The 21,242-nt window shown below is 35.9% G+C and overlaps 1 protein-coding gene across 1 annotated transcript; it reads left to right on the top strand.

Annotated features, from left to right (window-relative positions):
* The first annotated feature begins 7,677 nt into the window (after nucleotides 1-7,677).
* On the top strand, nucleotides 7,678-20,617 carry LOC116167892. The gene is made up of 8 exons (XM_031483526.1): nucleotides 7,678-7,786; nucleotides 7,836-7,985; nucleotides 8,049-8,169; nucleotides 13,194-13,318; nucleotides 13,457-13,630; nucleotides 13,678-13,831; nucleotides 13,880-13,989; nucleotides 20,431-20,617. Exons 1-8 carry the CDS (start codon nucleotides 7,678-7,680, stop codon nucleotides 20,559-20,561), a joined length of 1,074 nt encoding a protein of 357 aa, XP_031339386.1. The 3' UTR covers nucleotides 20,562-20,617.
* Nucleotides 20,618-21,242: the final 625 nt, after the last annotated feature.

Below are 21,242 nucleotides of genomic sequence, written 5' to 3'. Positions count from 1 at the left end.
GGGGAAACTGCCAAACGGCTTAAAATGGGCTATTTCGCTGATCTAGCAACTATATTCGATTGCTTAAGCTTGCGCTACCTATTGTACGTTTCACCATACACTATGGTTTCACGCACGGGATAGGAAGGTAAGAGATTAATTCATTCTAAAAAGATGTACGTATATTCGTTTCCCTGGCTGGTAACCTGTCACTGGATCCGCAAAGAGGAAGACTGAAGGCGTCAGAGATACTAGACCCATGACGTAACCGTATACAGATCTGTACCATGATTGTATGAATATTATTGCGAATATGGTTGTAGGACTTGGAGATGATTCTTTTGGAAAGCTAAAATAGCCTTGAGACGTTTAGGTGGTTACATAACAAAAATTGAAACGAAAACCCCAAGAAACCACCACACCATGAAACATTCATAATAACACGAGTATTAACATTTCGTTGTGGTTTCTTGAACGTGTATCAGTTTTTCTTCGATATTGCTGGCTTTATCGCGGATGATTCGTTTACCCTCGATTTACGCAACAGCAATGCACAACGCGTATCAATCATTTCTGTGTCTATGGGCCCTCCGTTCCTCCTTTACAATCCGACCAATTTACGGTAGGTGAACTTTTTCTATTTCGCGAAAACCCTCTTCTGTCGTCTGTATAAACAAACAAAACGGCAAATCCAAGGTTCTCAGCTTGCAGAAGTTTTATAAAGTTATTAATACTTTTACCGTTTACCAAGAAAATTGGGTGATAAAGAGGGGACCGAAACAATGATGTTGTTTAAGTAAACCATGGGGTCGCAAATATTTCCTGGAAATTATTCTTGAACAAGAACGATTCTGATTTCGACGAAATTTTAACATGAAAATGCCGAATCTGGAATTACTGTTCGAAAATTCGTAAACAAAACCGCGACTACCAAGATTGGCCGGACAATGAGTGAAAATTTCATGAAATTTCCTGTATAGGTCATTTCCACTCAGTCAGATAGCCACCCAGCCATAACAAATATAATAGGGTATTTTTTATTATACCTGAATCACAATCTCCGTTTTAAACACTCAAATGCGTGCGAAAAAAGGTCTTTAAAGCACACTTGCTTTAAAGTTGCTAAGTAATGATACTTCAAGTATGACTTTTGAAACTGTCATCTGGGTGAAATAAAAAATCCTCTTAGCTCGCTTTCTGTAAATGCAGAACATTTCTTTGGCTTGTACCTATCCTTTGTTTGAAGCTTTCACAAACGCGCGTAATTTAGGGTATGCTTCCAAATCTGTTCCACTTTTTAATCGCAGCATTATTTGAAGTTTTGAGTTAATGCACCAAAAGATAGGAGATTTAAATACCTTTATTTCATACTGTCCGGTAGATGTTCGATTACACTATCATTTTGAGTCCGGTAGGTGAGTTATTACAGCATCCGAGCCGGTAAGTGTGGCTAAGCAACACTTACCGGACTGTTATTTGTATACATCAAAGTTGACATCTTCACACAATTAATTAAAAACCCCAACATAAATTTGGCTGTAATTCTTTATTTCAAACATTAACATTGATTGTAATGAAACAATTTGTATTGCTCTCAACACTAACGCCTGGGTTATTACTGGATGTCGAGTTAGTGATGTTTGATTCCTTCTGCTGTAGAACTTCAATGAAATTTTCGCCGCCTTGTATCAGCTGTATCATACGGGCAATCTTAACTTTTCCTTCTACCGAGTCTTTGATGTATTTTTCTGCCGTCGATGAGCTTTTCCATGCCCCGTGACGCTTTAACACCGAAACCCAGGCAAAAAAATCTCAATTCAAAAACTTACTGCATCCAAACAGTCTGCCAACATGAGGTTTTCCTTTACTTGTTTCGCCCCGTGTTCGTTCCTCAATTGGCAAAACACTTAGTACTCTTTTTCATACCTTGCGGCCGACTTCTTAGGAACCAAGTTTTCGGTTGCTTCATGAGATTTCTACAGGATTGTATCGGGAACAGTGGAACATCCCACAACGTTTATAGCGTCCATTTTTCAGTGAAAAAATTCAATGTCAACAAACTACAAACTATAACAACGGCCGTTGCCACAGAAACAAGGTAATGCGATTTTTACAATATAATGAAATTTTGTAATCTTTGAAATGAAATAATGGCCCGTATGAATAAAAGTAAGCAAATGCTTATACTTGCAAAATTCAAACTAAATACTCGTAAGTGCTCATTCGCACTGGGCGATTGAGCAGCGCTGCTAAGCAGAAGGACCAGGACACAGTGCAGCGCTGCTAAACCATGCTAAACAGACCAGTATGAAGGGGCAGTTACGAGTATTTACTTTGAATTTTGCAAGTATAAGCATTTGCTTACTTTTATGCATACGGGCCAATGATACAAAACAGACTTACAGTATGAAATAAAATACGTTACGATATACGTCCGGTAGTACTTGTAACCTACCGGACTTATAACGTAAATAACTATTTTCAACAGAAATCGTTTTATTCACAAAGACAATGGGTGCGTTCACCAGAACCAAACGTGTTTGCGCTTTGATTACGTTTGCAAACACAAACTGTTTAGGCGCAGGTGAACGATAGGGTGCGTTTGCCACAACCAACTGTTTGCAAACCGTTTGCGCTTTTTACATAAATACGTTTACTGAACGCGTTGCTAGTTTTTAAACTGTTTGCAAGCGGACGCCATTTTTTGAATCGCAATTTAAACTCGCTGAAAATCACAAACATGTTTGTAATTTTGTAAGGCATGCATATTTGTTTAAACCATCGGCATATAGGTTTATGCGCGAAATTGGAGTAAATTACTAGTACCTATACATCACGACCAAAAATTGGATAATTGCACATTGCACACAATGCGCTTTAAAGTTGTAAGAGATAAATCGAATAATTTAATTATGAATGAAGAAGGGAGCATTCCATATATGCAGGCTTATTCAAATTCGAGAGCCACCATGGGGATCTCGGGAACTGTAAGAAATAGAGGTTGGCAAAGTTGAGTAGTTTGATACTTAACAAAATGTCGTTTTGAAACTGAAAAAATTCCGACTACTTTCGGAGATATCCAGAAAAAAATAACATTTTACAAAATCGTTTTTATTTGTTACCTAAGTTATTTAAAAAGATATTTCAAAACAAACGGCACATAATTGTGACCACTTTTTTCCATATACAAGATGCTAGTTTTAAATTTTTAGTCTGACGTTTCTTCTCCGGTTAACCATCATCAGCTTTGTTTTTTCTTATGGAAGTCATTTTTACTTTTTGTGTCATTTGATAGAGCTTTTTCCTATCAATAAATGGTGCTGTTAATCCGTAAAAACGCAAGAAACTGCGAACGTACACTGCCCACGACAAAGTTGCCAGACAAAAAAAGAAGATATTTTAACAGTATTACTTCAGCCTCCCTTTGACGAATGTCAAATTTGAAATACTCGGCGAGTAATAACTTTGTAGTGAAATTGTTCCACACGAAACTTCTCTTCGAATCTAATTAGGGTACATTATTCGTATACTAATAATTAACACAAGTATCTCTATAACCTATAACGATTTCATTTGGACTTGTACTGACCCCTTCATATGCGGTTTATGAAGGCTCCAAAACGGCACGAACGATTTGCTCGTCTCCTAGTAGATTGCTGGCCATCTAACCCTGCCTTGCAACACTATAACCACAGATATACGTCGTATACGACGTATATGTATCTGTGCTATACGTTTTTCACCTATACAAATCTTAACTCTTTCCTTAAAATGACTATACTTATGTGGTGAGTTTATTAAATTTATTAAATGTAACAATCTGAAAATAAAAACTTGTCATAAAGCAGGTACAATTTATGGATAAAAAATATTTACTCAAGGATCCAGTGAATATGCATTTAATACTCCAATCTTGATTTTCTATAGGACAATTCAATTCATCTCGTATAGCAGGATGTATTTAAACTGCAGAAAGGTTGCCATATTTTTATTGAAATGTACAAAAAGAATACAAAACGGTTTTCTCAAAATTCACTCAAATTAAATTTGACGTGTGGTTTCCAGGCAAATTGCGCGCTTATGACAAATGCGCATGCCCGATCAACATGTTTGTGATTTTCAGCGAGTTTGAATTATGATTAAAAAAATGGCGACCGCTTGCAAACAGTTTGACAATTAGCAATCCGTTCAGTAAATATGCTTATATAAAAAGCGCAAACGGTTTGCAAACAGTTGGTTCTGGTGAACGCACCCAATGATTTTTATAAGCAAACATCAAGTGACATTTCCATGGCAATCGTGAGGTTACCAACACCCAGCCCACTTTAATTAGACATGTATTCGAGTATAACGTCAATATGATTTTATTGTATTTCCTATTTTTAAATTATACTGAAGGTATAATAAAAAATACTATAAGATACACGTGTATAAATGGTTTTTCAAGCACTTGCAACGTTAAAGGCACTCCGCTTCGCGTCGTACCATTAAACTCGTTGCGCGTGCTTTAAAGACTTGATTATACACTTGTATCTTAATATACTATTTTTTCAAAAATGCGCTAAAACTTCTAATAGATATGTCGTAGTCTTTTAGTGAAATCCGTCATTTCACGAAACGCCTATTCATTTATATGAATCTGCTGCATAGTGTTGGTACTTTCTAGGGCCAAGCGATTGGATTCCCTTCCTCTTCGAGATCGATAAATGGCATCCCTTATCGATCTAGAAGAGGAAGGCAAACTACCACTTGCGTCAAATTATCGTCCTTTCACTAAATTATTAGGCCTCGCAATAGGGTTTTCGTGAAATGATGGATTTCACTAAAAGACTACGACATATACACCTACATAATAGGCGAATAAAACTTAAAAATAAGAAGTTCCAATATTTCTGAATAGATCTTTAATGAAAAATTATCATGTTATTTCAATGAATGGATGTTATCAATTGATTTGGGTAAGATAATCATGAACTGGTGAAATCCACAAATGCTAGAACTTTCAAAAAGATACATAAACTAAAGCACGCCAGAAAACTTCCATTTAAAATACTACAGAGAAAAATATCAATATTGAAAAGTAAAAACAAAATCAGTCAATACTTTGAAGGAATTGGTGAATGTCCCAATAGAAAAAACACCTAAAAAATATTAGGGTAGACAACAATAAAGATAGTCAAACATAAAAAGCTACTGAATAATGTAACAATCAACAGATAGATGAGATATATCTGCATTACTACTTATTTTATAAATATAGTTATTTACATAAAAGTCAGGAAAATCACACATTACTGTCGAGGAAATATTGAAGTACGAGGGTCGAGGGCCCTTTGGGACCGAGTACTTTATTTTCCGAGTCAAGTAGTGTCATTTTATTGACGAGTTGTTGTATTAAAATTTACCGGAAATCGTATTCTAATATAAAATTTCAATTTTCATATAGAACTTTTGATTAATGTCAATCTGTCAGTGATTCCAGGAGTCTGCCTGTGCCATCTAAAAAGCATGAATGGGGGTTACGTTTGGCATTTTGTCTTGAATGGCGGTCGTGAACATCGTATTTGTGTTTTGTATGCACACATTTTATATTTTTTGTGTGTTTAAATCTTTGTTTTTGAAATTTAGTTGGTTTAAGTGTGGTGTCACACTATGCGTTTTTACCGCTCCCGCTAAAACGGATGCGGTTTGACGGGATGCTAATATCACACGTTATTAAATGGTACCAGTCACATATACGCGGTTTAGCCGCACCAACAGGATGCATCCGCATCTTAGTGTGGTGTCACACTATGCGTTTTTACCGCTCCTGCTAAAATGGATGCGGTTTGACAGCATATGATGCGGTTGCATCCTGGTGCGGCGAAACCGCATATATGTGACTGGTACTATTTAATAACGTCTGATATTATCATCCCGTCAAACAGGAGCGTTTTAGCGGGAGCGGTAAAAACGCATAGTGTGACACCACAGTAACCGCAATGCAGAATCACATCACATCGTTATGCTAATGTTTGTAATTGTTTATGTGGAAATTACCGATTTGTTTGATGTGTGTACTGACTTGTTGTTGGTAAATAACAATTTTCTCCGTGAATGAAGCAGTCACGGGGGTGGTAAAAACGGTAGTTAAAATTGAGTTACGATACCTAATTCGACATTCAACTGTAGGCTCGAAACCCCGAAACCAGGGGCGGGTTACCTATCTTGCAGGAGCGGAATTACGGTAATCAAAGCTCTTCAGGTTAGAATCTATGTGCGATAAATGAGGGGCGATTCAATAATTTCCACATATTTTGTTTTTAGTTAAATTTGCCTACAAGGCCATGTAATGTTTCATCTTGCTTTTAATAAAAGGACTTTATTGAACCAAAAATGAGTCACATCCTGTGTATTTCACCCTTGCTTAGAATCTTGGTACCCGCTTACCTGACCGATAATTTATTCTCAACACTTGTTTTTAACCTATTGTTACCTCTTGAAGTCTACATGCTACTTTTTGTGATGTTATACCTACTTTTATGTTACGCATTCACATCATTACAAACAATTAGTTTTACAACACAATTTTATATTAATTTGACGGCTGTTTTTTTTATTGGTAAGTTCTTCTTTTCCTAGCCTATTTCTATTCTTATTCGGTGAACTACCATTTTCAAAGTTTATATGTATTTGAAATGCAATTTATTTCGACTTAAATTTCCGAGCTTTTACAATTATAATAATTACGATCATTATTAAACAAACTTTTCACAATTTCAGTGTTTTATTTTACGTTCCTTCCCTACTATGCTTCAGGTCAAAGCGTTGTCTACAACTAACGTAAGGGGGCCCTGCCTTAGATGTTTAATGATCACGTGCCACTTTTCAAATTTAAGCTGGATCTTGTTTAGTTTTCTAGGAAGTAGTCATTCGGGTGGCCATTTTTAAACGTTGCCGGGTTGACTTTATTTCCGTGTTCTTGTTGGGGGTTAAGTACACTACAGTTTCATGACGATTTTGGGTAAACAATATTACAGTATTATATTTTTTGGAACTTGTACTACACTATTTACAGCATTCTGCACTTACCTACGGGTTTTTCCTTCTGTCAATTATTGCTGTTAAAATCAGGTAGTTTTACCGGCAAGAACTAAAGAATGTGTTAACGATGACTGGAAAATGGAAAATGCATAGATACGGTTTTTACGTTAATCACCTTTTTACTGAAATTTTAGTCAGTCATGAAAGACTTTTTTCTGTACAGTTTCTTCTACCAAATTTTCTTCTAGGTTCCTTTGTCCTTAGTACACACAACTATAGTGTATCTGTTTGAATTTGAAAACAATTCCAATTGGGGCGAGTGTCCCTGGATACACCAACAAAACAAATGATTGAGAACCTAATTTAACACTTCATAAACCGTGATATGTAATGAGATGCATTCAAGAAAATTGGTAATACTAATTTACTGATGCTACATTATGAATCTGCAAGATTGTGTACACAAGTACATGTCATTAACGCACATCTTCTAATGTTTCGGTGGCTTATTAATTTTTTTACCGTTATCAAAACATTTACGAAATTAGGCAAATGCCATACTTCAGTTGTATCCTGTTCGCAGTATTTACTTAACGTACGCGTATAAAAGAAATATTTAGCACTTGTTCCTCTTAGTTGCCACTTACCAGGTTTGGGTCTCAAAACTCTTTAAACATGCACGTAAATTACTTTGTAATTTTCTCTTTAATTGTCGGTATCGAATGTGCGTTTTTTGATTATACGGACGTCTTCTCGGATGATCTGTATCAATACTGGGATAAAAGTAAGTGTCTTCGCAGGCTAATTAAGTGAAATAATAAGTATGTTTTTAGATGCCAGGATAGTGAATCAAAATCGGGAGTGTCGCGCTGACGGTGACCAACAGTTGGTTGGGGTTTGCAAAAATATCGCAGAATGTGCTTGGAGCGGAGGCGTTTCACGAAGATCCACTACTTGCGGTTTTCTATCCCAATGTTGCACTCGTAAGTTTATTAATCAAGTGTCATCGTTACAAGGATACTCGTATAATGTTTTCCTTTAACTAGATCGCCAAAGTTGCAACGGGAGAACCTCCGCAAAGGTATCGTACTTTACGAGCAACCAGCAAACAGCAAACAGTTGCGACTACACCGTTCAACTAATGAACAGAAATATTTGCCAGTTAAGGTATGACCTCTTTTACCGTAAGTATATTATTATTTACCAATTCAATTAGCTGAGGTGATCTCAGCAGTGTTTGGTGTCTGAAGTGGCTGCAGCTACTGTTGGTATACGCCAAAGACAAACAGATTTAAATGATGCGAAGTTGATAGTGTCCTAATTTATGAGTTGACCAGACCCACAACGCGCATTCATTTGTTTCCCCATTTATAATTGGGTCATTTGAAATTGTGAAAAACTAAATACAAGTAGCATATCGATCACAACACATCACAATCACAATGGCGCATTCCTTAAAAATCGACTCTGCGGAGATTTAATATTTGAGATGGTGACTAATTATTTTTAGCGCGTTTTTGAAAAAAAAGTTGGAAAGTACTCGATGCGTCGAGCTACTTAAGCGCGTTTTTGTGCGACGGATCGAGGACTTATTAACGCTAAAATATAATCTGCATGCAAAGAATTGTGACACAAAGCCAATGCTTCAAACCGAAGCATTCTACGATCATTCCTTCGAGAGTTATACTTAAAAAACCATTGCAACTCCGATCGAAGGACCGAACAGCCAACTATAAATAAATATATAAATATAAATAAACCTCCATTTTTTTAAAAAACGCGCTAAAAAGTAGCGCCATTTGCGTTATATTATAGTAGCGCTTACATATTCACTTGTCTGTTCGGTCGGCCGACTGCAAAGGCTTTTTACTCGGTTTTTTATCGCAAAGAAGTTGGGGGCGCTATTGCAGCCGCTTTCTCTGTCCGTCCGTCTGCCCGAGGCCTTAACTACTCCTACAATTTTCAACATATTAGTTCGTTCTTTTTGCATTCGGTAGCGTATAGCTCTGGCACCTGAGCCAAGTAATATCTTGACCATTAAACTGCACATGCGCAGACTGCGCAATGCCATTTCTTAATATATTTTGTTGAAATTTTAACCACATATACTTCTAGTAAAGAAAACCTATCGTATCGCATATTGTAAACATCATATTAGTGTGCGCATGGGCAGGATGCGCAACATCAACTGTCTTATTTATCGAGATATTTTTTGAAATTTTATCACAGATGCTTCTGTTAAAGGCAAACATATCTGATATTTCAAACATTAGATGGGCGCTGTCAGTGCAAACTTCCTTATTTATGAAGACTTATGCGCGAACTGCGCAACGTCGCCAAGTTTTTTATTTATCGAAATATTTATTTGAAATTTTAATCCTATATGCCTCTATTAAAAAACACATAGCGCACATAGGCTATGACCTTTTGGGAAGTACCTACTGGTCATTCATGGAAAATGCGCTGAAGTTACTCGCCTTAGGGCGAAAACCTTTTTACTTGTTTTACAATTCAGTTTTTACATCGCCAGTGGATGTGTCTCCTCTAGACGATCTTTCCGCCCTTTAAGAGTACCCTCCTCTGACACGCCGTTCTGCAGCTATTTGCACTGACAGTTTTGACACCAGTGGATATGTTTCGTCCAGACGTTCTGCTTTCCCTTTATGAGTACCCTCTTCCGACACTTCGTTTTCAAGATATTCGCTTCAACTTCACCAATACATATTGTAACCTAACATTTAATCACGTGCTTTATTTATTAATACTAATTAACAATAAATTTATAACAATCTTAAAGTGAATTAATTTATAACAATAAGTATTATTTATCATTCACAATTTAGAACATAACTCAAGGGCATCGAAGTTGGAACTCAACTGAATCATAATTTCGGAAACATTACGTCACAATCGCCTTCGTTCTTTATCGCCGATGACTAATCTCTCATGGCACCTCGATGTCTATAGAAATTTCTGGAATGTTCGTTACAATATGTTTCGCCCAGACGATTCATTTTGCACGTTGTCTTTGTGAGTACTCTCCTCCGACAAACCGTTTTCGAGATACTTAGATCTGAAATGTCAAAATTTAAATTTAAATCAATTTTTAGCGAAAAGAGGATCAACACGTAGTCAGAGAAACTTATTAAAATCAAAACGGGCTTCCGCAGAAAACACGGAGCTATAATTGTTAAGTGAATCAACACACATCATGGTAATTATAATTCGATTGTATCGAAAACCAGTAGGTAATCAAACGTTACATCAAAGAGTCGTCGAAAATAGAAAAAAAACTACCTTTTGTACTACATATCACAGCGGCCTTTTTGAGCTCAAGAAGGGCGCTTTCTGTCAATCTGTAACAGATAACAACACAAATAAACAAATGAAAGGGGTAGTGAATAGCGAGGCACATAAAATATGGCGAAAGCAATGCTAACGTCTGACACTCGGGTAATCGGATTCTAAACCGTAATTAATACTCAATAAGAACCAATAATTTAATTTAGGTTAACTAACCAAAAGCAACATCTTGACTCGACCACGGATTGAAAACTACTACGATGTACAAATAAGTAAATTTCTATTCAAAAGCAATGCAATCTAATTAATTAAAAATCTAAATCAGGAAATATGCGCAAATTCTTCGAAGTAAATCAAGTAATAACGTGACTAAAAATTGTAGATCGGTCTCGGACCAAGTGTCGGCAATTCATTTACAAAGCAACGGTTGCTAATATCGGTTAATAAATTAATATAAAGGATACGAAACGTAGTTAAGCTAGTACAAATGAATCCTCGGAGTAAGGAGCTATAAATTAAAATTAGGTGGTGATGTTGGCAGAATGAGGTAAAATCGTGATGTAATCAATATGACGACAGAATCTTCACTAAAAAGGAAGAAGTACAGCGAATACGTAAGCAGAAAGAAAAGAAGGGTTGGGGTTGGGATTAGAAATACCATGGAAAACATCTACGTAACCTCGGGCGGCGAAAGAAAGAACTATTGTGATAAGAAATCTATACCACTCGGATGGCCTCTAGTGGCGAAAATAAAGAACTAAGTTAACAAGAAACCTAACTTTCATCTTATTAAACGGGTTTACAACGGAAATACCTAGATGGCGTAATAATTTAAATTGGTAAGGAAAAAACATAACATACCTAGCAGCTGTTTTTAGATAACTTTTAATTTTGAAAGAAGAGGCCTTATTTTCAACAATGCCCCTTTTACTAATTTTCAACTGCTGATAAGTGTTGCTGGGGTAGATTGAAAGCACAAGTGGAATACTTTAGAAATCCCCATTGACAATTGATTTATCGCATGCAGGGGAATGTCCATGAACCTAGCAGAGCAAGGTCAGCAGAACACAATCAAACATATTGCATAATTAGGTGCTAATTATGTACCCTATTCCCGAATTAAATGCTAGTTTTTTTTTAAATTATGCCAGGTTCATATAAACTCAGCAGGTCACTACCTCAACAAAAACCAAGAAAATGAAAAGGGAGCTAACTATAATTAGGTGCTAATTAAGTGCCCTATCCCCGAATTAAATGCTCCTTTTTCTTAAATTATTACATGTTCTGCCAGGTTCATAATTTTAAAAAAAGGAGCATTTAATTCGGGAATAGGACACTTAATTAGCACCTAATTATAGTTAGTTCACTTTTCATTTTCTTGGTTTTTTTGGCGTTGCTCTGCTGAGTTCATATGAACCTGGCAGAATATGTAATAATTTAAAAAAAGACTAGCATTTAATTCGGGAATAGGGCACTTAATTAGCACCTAATTATGCAATATGTTTGATTGTGTTCTGCTGACCTTGCTCTGCTAGGTTAATGGACATTGCAGGGTACCGAGAACGTAATGACCAATTTCATCATTTTCAAGGTAGAAAAAGGTGGTTTTTTCAAACGTGACACACTGTATATTATTTGAGGGCCGAATGCAGAATTTGATGATGTCTCTGTATCTATTTTTAACGGGTTTCTATTTGATGCATATTTTATACGAAAAGCGAATGAAGCTCCAAAAAGTCCTAGCTCACAGATTCGTGTGGTACCTACTTACAGTTAGCGAATAGCGAATGAATACATAATAAAATTCTGCATTCGACTGTCACATAATATACAGGATGTCGCATTTGAAAAAACCTTTTCAACCTTGAAACTGTATGATAAATCAGTTGTCAATGTGAACTTTGAAAGTGTTCTTTTTGTTCCACTCGCACCGCCTATCCCAGAAGCGCTTACCGGCAGTAGAAAATGGATAAAAGACGCATTGTTGTAAGGTTTTTTAAAAATTCACAAAAAACCAACCTATCTAAAAGCAGTTGACAGTAGATAAAAAAACCTAATAGCACTCACAAATTCAAAAATTAAATAACAACTGGATGTTCCAAGTTAAAATAAGAAAGTTAATGACGGTTTCCGGTGTAAGTCTTATTCAGGAAAACTTCTGAGTGGCTACCACCACAAACCCGATTTACGCCTATAATTATGCCATCTTGTCATGCGACGAAAATAACTAGTATACGCAACTATGTGTCAAATTTTAGAACTTTTCAGGAGGATTTTTCAAAAGAAAATCCCCTTATGTGATGATTTTGTCTGTCCGTCTGTAACTCAATAACGAAAAGAGAAAGGATCAGTACTATTGAATGTGAGCCGGATTAAAAGTCGTGTTTATGAATGCGAGCAGAGTGCCAAAAAATTCCCAAGACTCCCTTCCTAAAAAGAAAACTGTATAAATGTACTGACATCACTCATCGACTGTCTGTGTGGAGCCGGCATTTATCTTAAAACTAGCCTTAGGGAAAACACATTGCTAAAGATGCAAACAATTTGTTATTAAAACACATAAAAATAGACAAGGCGTTCCTTTAAAAGGAGCGAGTGTACTTTGATAGAGTAACAGTACTTACATTTTGGGTTACCCAATGTTCATTAAGTGTTAAATTGTAACGCTGGGTCTCGGAAGTTAATAATGTTTAACCCTTTCACAACTTTATGCAGAAAATTGTGCCGTGTAAAAAGTGATCCTCGTAAGTTGTACTTTAAGTTTTAGGGTAAGGAAATCCTCTTAGTAGTCCATTTCCTAAGTTTTACTTCGGCGAACGTGCGCATAGATGATAAATTAGATCTTGTTATGCGGGTATAACACTTACCTATGTAATAACTTATTACAGGTTGGATTTTGTACAAATGAACCTCGAGAAACCGAACGATAATGGACAATGTGCAAATGGTTCATTTTCCGTAGTCAACTTTAATAATATCCCAACAATATGCGGAACTAATAACGGACAACACAGTAAGCTATTTCGTACCAGGATGATATGAAAAGTTCCCGGTCGTATACAAACCTTATTATTGTCACACACGGACCGAGCACATTTCACATCGCCATTGTAATAAAAGTAATTATAAATTAATACTCAACGTTATACAGTGTACGTTCACATAACTGGAGGTCAACCAAACAGTGTTACTCTTAACATTCAGAATCCAACAGTGAGCAACAGCTGGTTAATAAAAGTAACGCAACTGTACTGCCCCGGTACGAGTATTTTGCCCTTAGGCTTAGGACAATACAGAGATATGGCCCAAGATTTCCCAATGTTAGGTAAGTAATTGAAATGTTTCGATTTGGATAATAAACATTTACCTCAGCTCCTCCGGGTTGCCTGCAGTACAACACAGGACGGACAGGAAATTTCAGTTCGTTTGGATATTCAAGCGGTGACACCTCATCAAAATATAGTGCCGGACAAAGGTACACCATTTGCTTCAAAAACCCAGATCCCGTACGAAACCAGTGCATGAAGTAAGGCATTTGAAAAATTCCCACGAATGCTTATTAATACTATTGCAGATTTGTTCTACAAGAATTTAATTTAGCACAGGACACATTTTTGTTTGTGGTGGGTGGTACTACACCTGAACGACTCACTGGGACGGGCTTGACCACGAATACGTTCTACAGTAAGTTATGCCTATTTTCGGAAATCGTTATGTTTATCACAACGTGTTTATCCAACTAAAATTTTTTGGCATTTGAATCCTTTTTGTTGCTGTCATTCTCGGTCGATCAACCACCATTTTGTAAACGTTAACGTCCTTGTTCGGAAACATGTATTGTTACTTTAGCGGTAGCGGTAGTCAAAATGTCGCGTAAAAATGTGTCGTTTATTAATGAGAATTGTTAGGGGTGCACACATTACTGTCTCACAATGAGCAACTTGTACAGCAGCGAATTCTGAAGAAAATACAAAGCTGTATTTGTAATATATTTGATTCGCAAGAAATAACGTTAGAACTATATTACTTTGTAATCAGCCTGTAGAAGCTAAAAGAATAAGAGATCTGCGAGTCTCTGGCTGGAGTTTTAAACACGCCCTACAGTATTAGTGCCGCAACTCTCAAGTGAATTGCCATGCTTTAACTGAAAGTAACTGCCATCCTAATTCAAAAAACATCACTCCAAACAACGCGCCAAGTCATTCCTTTTTGTTCTTGTACAATTTTCAGTAAAAATTCGTGTTCCACAGGGTGGGGCATAATGAGCTCTGCTTCTACTATGTGAACCCCAGTCTCTGCAACCTGGTGTTGAAATGGGATCCAGAAATACGAAGTCAAGGAGAATTTTGCCTGTAGTGACCTTGTTGATAATACTAATTTTCACATTTTTCCTTGGAAGATAAAGGACGACGTTGTGTCACATCCCTTAAAGGCATCGAGATGGAATTTGCTGCGGCTGTACACTAGTATTTCTTCATGTTGTTTCCCAGGTTTGATGAGGAATACATTGTAAATCGGCTATTCAACAACAGTTGAGTTACAAGTAAGCAGGATCAACAGGTTATCTTTGCCCAGGTAATAATTTGGAACTAGGTTCTCACTGTTATTTTGCCAGTAAAAAACACTCAAAAAAAATAGTCTATAAAAAGGTTTGATAGCCGGTAGGTGAGGCCCTAGAGTCCCTATATTGATATAGCGCCGCAGTAGATTCAATAAAATGTGAGGTTGGGAGGTTTTAGAGGGGAAAAATCGTATAGTAATGGCTATTTCATTTTGTCTACCTCTCCCTCTATCAATGTCTTCAGCTGCTAGATATTGATATGAAATGCTGGTAATGGATTCACTACACTCAATCTTGTAGAATTACTCATGTTACTTTTTGTTTCCACCATTGTGGCTCCAATAGCTATCTTGGTTGTGGTTCCCACTATAATTTGAGTTTGCGGTTGAAGTTGATAGGTCTTTTCACTCTTAAGAATATATATGGAAAGATAGTGATCAGTTCACATTCCTGATACTACTCGTTCGAGAGCTTGTTTCCCAAATCTAGCTAGATTTCAAGAATCACTTTGTTCTTAGGAAGGCAGACACTAGGTTAAACAGGTATAGTTTTTATGCTAATTACAATTCAGTTTAGAAAATGTGAATATTGGGGGTTCGATTTAGAAGTTATACAAGGTGTTGATGTAAATATGGAAGGGGCTAATTCTTTGGCTTATTTTATAACTTTCATATAAATATAGGTCCTCAAAAGCTTCGTTACCGATCTATAGGGTGCTAAAGTTTCAAGATTTTTTAAGTTTTTTCTTTATACCTCCTGCAGTTTTTTGCTCATATTTGAAATATAAGTTGCGCTTACGTCATTGGTCATGGCCTCGGTCATGGCAATGGTAGCGATGATTCTACAGGGTGACGTTTTTTCAGGGGCCATGTTCCATTTTCTGCCCCTGGACTTTTTTCTTTTTTCTTTCTTAATGATGACACGTAAACGAAAATTGTTGAAAAGAAAATTTATAAAAAACTCTATCCATGTAAAAATCCAATATAACTCCAATTTAATCAATGAAAGATGTCAGTATTCATCATTTTGAACAATATTTTGACTTCACTGTGGATTTTGTCCTATTGTATTGTTCTATTGTATTATGTATTATGAGTTTTATATTTAACGAGATATTTAGTTTTTGGGAAATCGGTGGCTTTCGATTTTTTTGTAAATAACTTGATTATTAATACCCATGCAATCCCAGTCAATATAAGATCCTGTATAAATTAAAAAGAAAATAGATTGCACCTTAAAATTAATTTATTTAATAAAACGATTTTTCATAGCTGTTAATATTAAACCCGAGATTAAACCAGTTTCGACTGTAGAAGTCGGTCCCGACTCGGGCTAAATAAAAACGCAAACAAATATCAGAATGGGCAATCCACTTTGAATTTCATGTACATTTTTGTGATGGATCTTTCGTTTAAATTTCCACGCTTTCTTCCTTCCTCAACCCCATTTGGGGTGTTCTGTCCTGTGTTAAATTTGCCGGGGGTTACTTTTAAAATTACAACTTTGTTCAAGAATTTGGGTTAAATGGGCTTGTCTTGAATTCTTTTAAGATCATTTTTGGGAGGTTATTTTCTGTTCATTAAATAAAATCAGTTTCAGACAATCGTTTTGAGTGTTCTATCCGAGGTTCTATCTAAAATTTTGGAGTTTAGTTATAATGCTTGGACTATCTATGAGTATAAAAAATGTTCAAAGCGCCAAATTCCTTTAAACCTATAACATTTCCTAAAATTCTCACTATTTTAGAGATATGGCCGTTTGCACCGACAAATTTAAGCGGAGCGTAGCTTAAAATCCATGGCAACGATTATTGAGACAATGGTTACCATGGATTTTAGCTAAGGTCGGCTTAAATTTGTCGGTACAAATGGGCATAATACAGAAACCCTTTTAAACGCCGCTTATGGAACCATTCCCTTTGGTTCAAAATAATAAAAGTGAATGAAAGAATTGTAATTTCTACATTTATTTAACAGTATACAGCAGATAAGATATTTAAAAAAGCGGCGTAATTAAAGTTGCGTTCTGTAGGCGTTTAACTCCCCATCCAAGCGAATTATTTTATACTCGTAATCATAATTTCCACGTTACATACATCTCGCTTTACAAACGCTCAATGATCTCAATGGGTCTTGGTCTACTGCATTTTTAAATTCAGAAAATAGAGAAACTTGGTAATCATCAAAAAGTTACGGCGACTGGATGGTTTGGATAAAATTTTACTGCAGTGTGCAACATTGACTACGTTAAACTATAATAGAGACCGGATTTCATGCTATTTATGCATTACGTAAATATTGTATGCAGCTCAAAATAAAACAATAATTTACACGAACTAACAAAAATGAATCACATTGGCGCAATGAAAATGGGGCATATTTTACATTTTTCGGGTTTTTGTGCATATTTAAGAAATATTAGCATTGCATTAACTTTTTAAACCATTTTGATGGCAAAACAAGTTTCCAGCTGTAGTAATTGCAACAATTATATTTTTATTTATAAATTAAAAAGATAAACAAATAATAAATCAAATAAAATAAAAATTATAAGATAGAAACAGAACAAAAGAATACCATAAAAATAGAAAAAAAATAAAAAGAAAAAACAAAAAGAAAAAGAAAAGAATAAAAAAATAAATAAAATACAAAAAAAATTGGGCGCCCAAGTTTGCAAATTATCAAACGTCGGCGGTGTTCAATTCAGCATTAATTTATAATGCAAGCACATTTTCAAGTTCAACAAATGAGATCACGAATGTTGACTGGGGAAAATGTTGAATTAAAGAAATTTCAATGTTTTTTGTGCGTTATTTAATTTTTCATGTATCTTCATGCTTTTTTGCCATATGTGCATTTCTGATTTGTTTTCATGTATATAAGTCCGGTCCCTACACATAACACAGGTTTTAATAACACCGTCGTTATCTCGGTCTTATTAAAGCCTTCGTAAAACAACGTGTTAACACCACTTACGCCGGTTTTACTAACACAAGTTTTAGTAAAGCTACGCCGCGCCGCCGTTGGACAACGGGTGTAGCGTTACTAAAGCCGGCGTTAGCAAACGTGTGAACACTTTTCGAATATAACATCGGTTTTAATCGCAATACCGACGGAATTGTTATGGCTTGTTTTCCCCTGTTCCTTTCAAGCTCAAATCTCGATGGTAATTTTAATTATTTATTGTTGTTAGTAGTGTTTGGTGTTAATAATACCGTTATTTTAAACCGTTCTTGACAACACCACTTCGTGTAAACAGTCAGCGGAAACCGTTGTTAAAAGCCGATGTTGTTAAAACCTGTTGTTATTTTATCGTGTAAACGTAGCCGTTTCGCTACCTGCCAGCTGTACAATAGTATGCCGTCACCATACCACCCAAAAGAAACTTATTTCGCTAGCTCAAATTACACAATTTAGTTTTTTTTTCTTTTTAAATTCTCCCTCATGGCACAACTGGGTCCCCAAACAACAAGAAAATTCTAACATTGATTAAAATTCTTATAAACTTGAAGGCCTCAATCAAATCCCGTAAATTCCAACAAAATCACTACTAAAATTTTGAATAAACCGAAAATAACATTCGGAAAACAAGAAATTAGAAAAATATGACATATAGAAATAAAACTCTATTTGGATTTCAAATTAGTATTTGAATGAAACACAAAAAAATTACAAGATTTTATTCTAACACACATCATGAAAAAAAAATGCACAAGAATCCTGTAAAAAAATTCAAGCCTAACAGTGCCTTTTGAATACAACACACCCTCTTTACAAACGGTCGATCTAAAAACAAATTAAGAAATCTCACAAATTAATCACAACAAAAACAACTTACTTTTAAAACACCACAACTGGCTCGAAGACAATAACGCTTAACTTGGTGGCTGTTCGGACGGTAAGACTTCTCTTATATAACACTAATTGACTTCATTCCTGATAACACAAACTTTCTTAAACTCAAAATTCCATGCGTAAAAACTTCTTGCACAACATTAAACTTGTTTCCGCATTATTTTACTAATTTTTTATTAAATTGCGTAGCCGGTTGGATTACCGATACCAAAATAACCGTCACAAACATTTCTGCTCTCTTTCAAAATGATCCGAGACAGCCACGTTTATTCTTCATTCTCCCTATTTAAGCAAAAACCACTTCACGTAACTAATTCAACATCGTTATTAACGCAACGACACTCGAAATTCCTCTACGCTACCAGAACTGATAAAACACCTACATCGCTTATCTCGCACGTAACATGTTTGTCGAAAAACCAATTAAATCGTGTCCGATACCAACTTTTTATCAACATCTGACCAGGTAAAACTTTAAACTCCCGTAAAAAATTCGATAAAGTGTTCCCTAAGTTGCCCGTTTTAAATTTATCATACAAACTAAAAACAACAAATAGACTTAAATAAATTAAACAATTACCGATTAAATTTATAATAATAAACTAACATTAAAAAGATGTTTCCGTCTGTGTCTTTTTGAAAAAGATCTTATGAAATAACTTGAATTATGTTACATATAGGCTGTCCTGACTGTTACTTTCGAAATTCAGACGTTAACAAGATGTATTTTTACACTACAAGGTAGTTCGCTCTCACCTCTTATCCCTTTCAATAATGTCAACCAATCAGGTGTCAAATGTCAATCTCTGTTTAAACGTCAAAATGACCATAATTAATAGTTATTTATTATACAAGTCGGTAAAGGGATGTTTTAACCATCGAGTGAGTACTGATACTTCACGAGTGGCGCAGCCACGAATAAATTAACTTTCACGAGCTTCTTGGTTTCCCTTTATCGTCAAGTATAATATAAAAGTTTATTTCATAGTAGAAGCCATAGAAATCATTACAAAACTTCTGAAAATTCTGAATTTAATTTAAACCTCAACAATAGCGATTGTCACGTCGTTTCCATGTAAACAATATTGTTTTCTGTCCTTTACCACATTTTATTTCGTGTTTCGCGTCCCATTTTCAATAAAAATACCAGATGTCATTCGGATGCACAATTATTTGTTTCTCTTTGCCGTTATAGTGAGCACTTTATCTACTCTTACTGTTAAAGAGAGATTCATTCAAACCTATTAAAATGTCAATTTACCATCTGCTATAAAATAAAATAAAATACAACCTTCATGGAGATATGACGTCAGACATTGCTACGCTATATTCAACCTCTCTTATACAAATTTCACTCATCCTTATGTTCGAATTCCAGATTTTGAATATCACCACTGTAATTCCTTGCAATACGTCAGGAAGTTTTGTTTCACGCAGAGTCGTCTAGTGCAGCGGTCTTAATAGAGAATCCTATCTTACTGATTGTGCGTTGTTTATAGCTTCCCTTCCATTGAATAAATATTGTTTTTATGGTTGTTTAGGTAACCTTTATACTTAAACAGATAAATATTATAGATCAAATACTTTTTGTTTGATGGTCCGTAAGGATTAAAACGTTGGCGACCGCTGGTCTAGCGTGTAGGTTGGAACGATCGGGAGCAAATGTGATGATATGTATATATTGTATATTAATGTAAATGATTTACACAGCGTACCCGGGTATCTACTCCGTGTACTTCCAGTCCGCTGCGCCACCGAACGGCATCCCTATAGGTCAGGGATTTCTAATATCTTACGATACGAGTGGATCTGCACCAAATTGTGGAAGTTCAATCGCTTGAGACAAGATACTTGTTCATTTATTGATTACGTTGTACCATGATTATTAAATTGTTAACTGAAAGTTTGCGTTGTTGTTTGTAACATTCCTACACACACACACCTGACACCAGTGTAAAACGTAAATCCTGGTTAGGGCGGATAGAGATCAAATGCGTGTGAATGTATTCAATGCTGAAAGATTCTCATCGGGAACTGCGCCATTAGACTACAGCATCAAACACCAAATGCTTGACGATAAATTAACATGTAAGGTGTCAACCGCCTTGAACAACGAAGATTTGAGTTTAACATTTATCAACTTCAGTCGAATAAACCCCTTTAATTATCAGTTTGGGGAAAAGCGGGAACCAAGCTTGGTTCTCTTATGTGGCTACTATAACGATCGTCCACTATCTTTTGCAAAACCCTTAAAAGTCAGCGGAAAAGGTGGAAAAGCGTAGAAAAATAAACAAAGGTGAAGTCATCAACCTTAAAAGCAAAGCGGTCTCTCTGCCAAGAGACACACCTGTCACATTTTTGGTTATCTCTTGAGGCAAAAAGATCTACTTCTGGTACTCCAAGATGGAAAGTCACTAAATCAAAAGCGTTTCGGATGGCAGACTTGTCTGTCAGCTCTCCAGTTGTCTGGTGAGCTGATATAAGAAGGCAGGAACCAGAAGTTCTGCTTCTCGCACCAACCC

This window comes from Photinus pyralis, unplaced genomic scaffold, assembly GCF_008802855.1.
Source record: "Photinus pyralis isolate 1611_PpyrPB1 unplaced genomic scaffold, Ppyr1.3 Ppyr1.4_LG1, whole genome shotgun sequence".
Classification (NCBI taxonomy): domain Eukaryota; kingdom Metazoa; phylum Arthropoda; class Insecta; order Coleoptera; family Lampyridae; genus Photinus; species Photinus pyralis.
The sequence above is the reverse complement of the archived record's forward strand: the minus strand, read 5'-3'. Positions and strand labels throughout refer to the sequence as shown.

Excerpts from the sequence above, each read along its gene's own strand:
- LOC116167892 (XM_031483526.1), top strand. The coding sequence starts at position 7,678 with ATGCACGTAAATTACTTTGTAATTTTCTCTTTAATTGTCGGTATCGAA. Across the intron at positions 7,986-8,048 it reads TCTATCCCAATGTTGCACTC|ATCGCCAAAGTTGCAACGGG; the intron begins GTAAGTTTATTA and ends TCCTTTAACTAG. Across the intron at positions 13,832-13,879 it reads GTACGAAACCAGTGCATGAA|ATTTGTTCTACAAGAATTTA; the intron begins GTAAGGCATTTG and ends ATACTATTGCAG.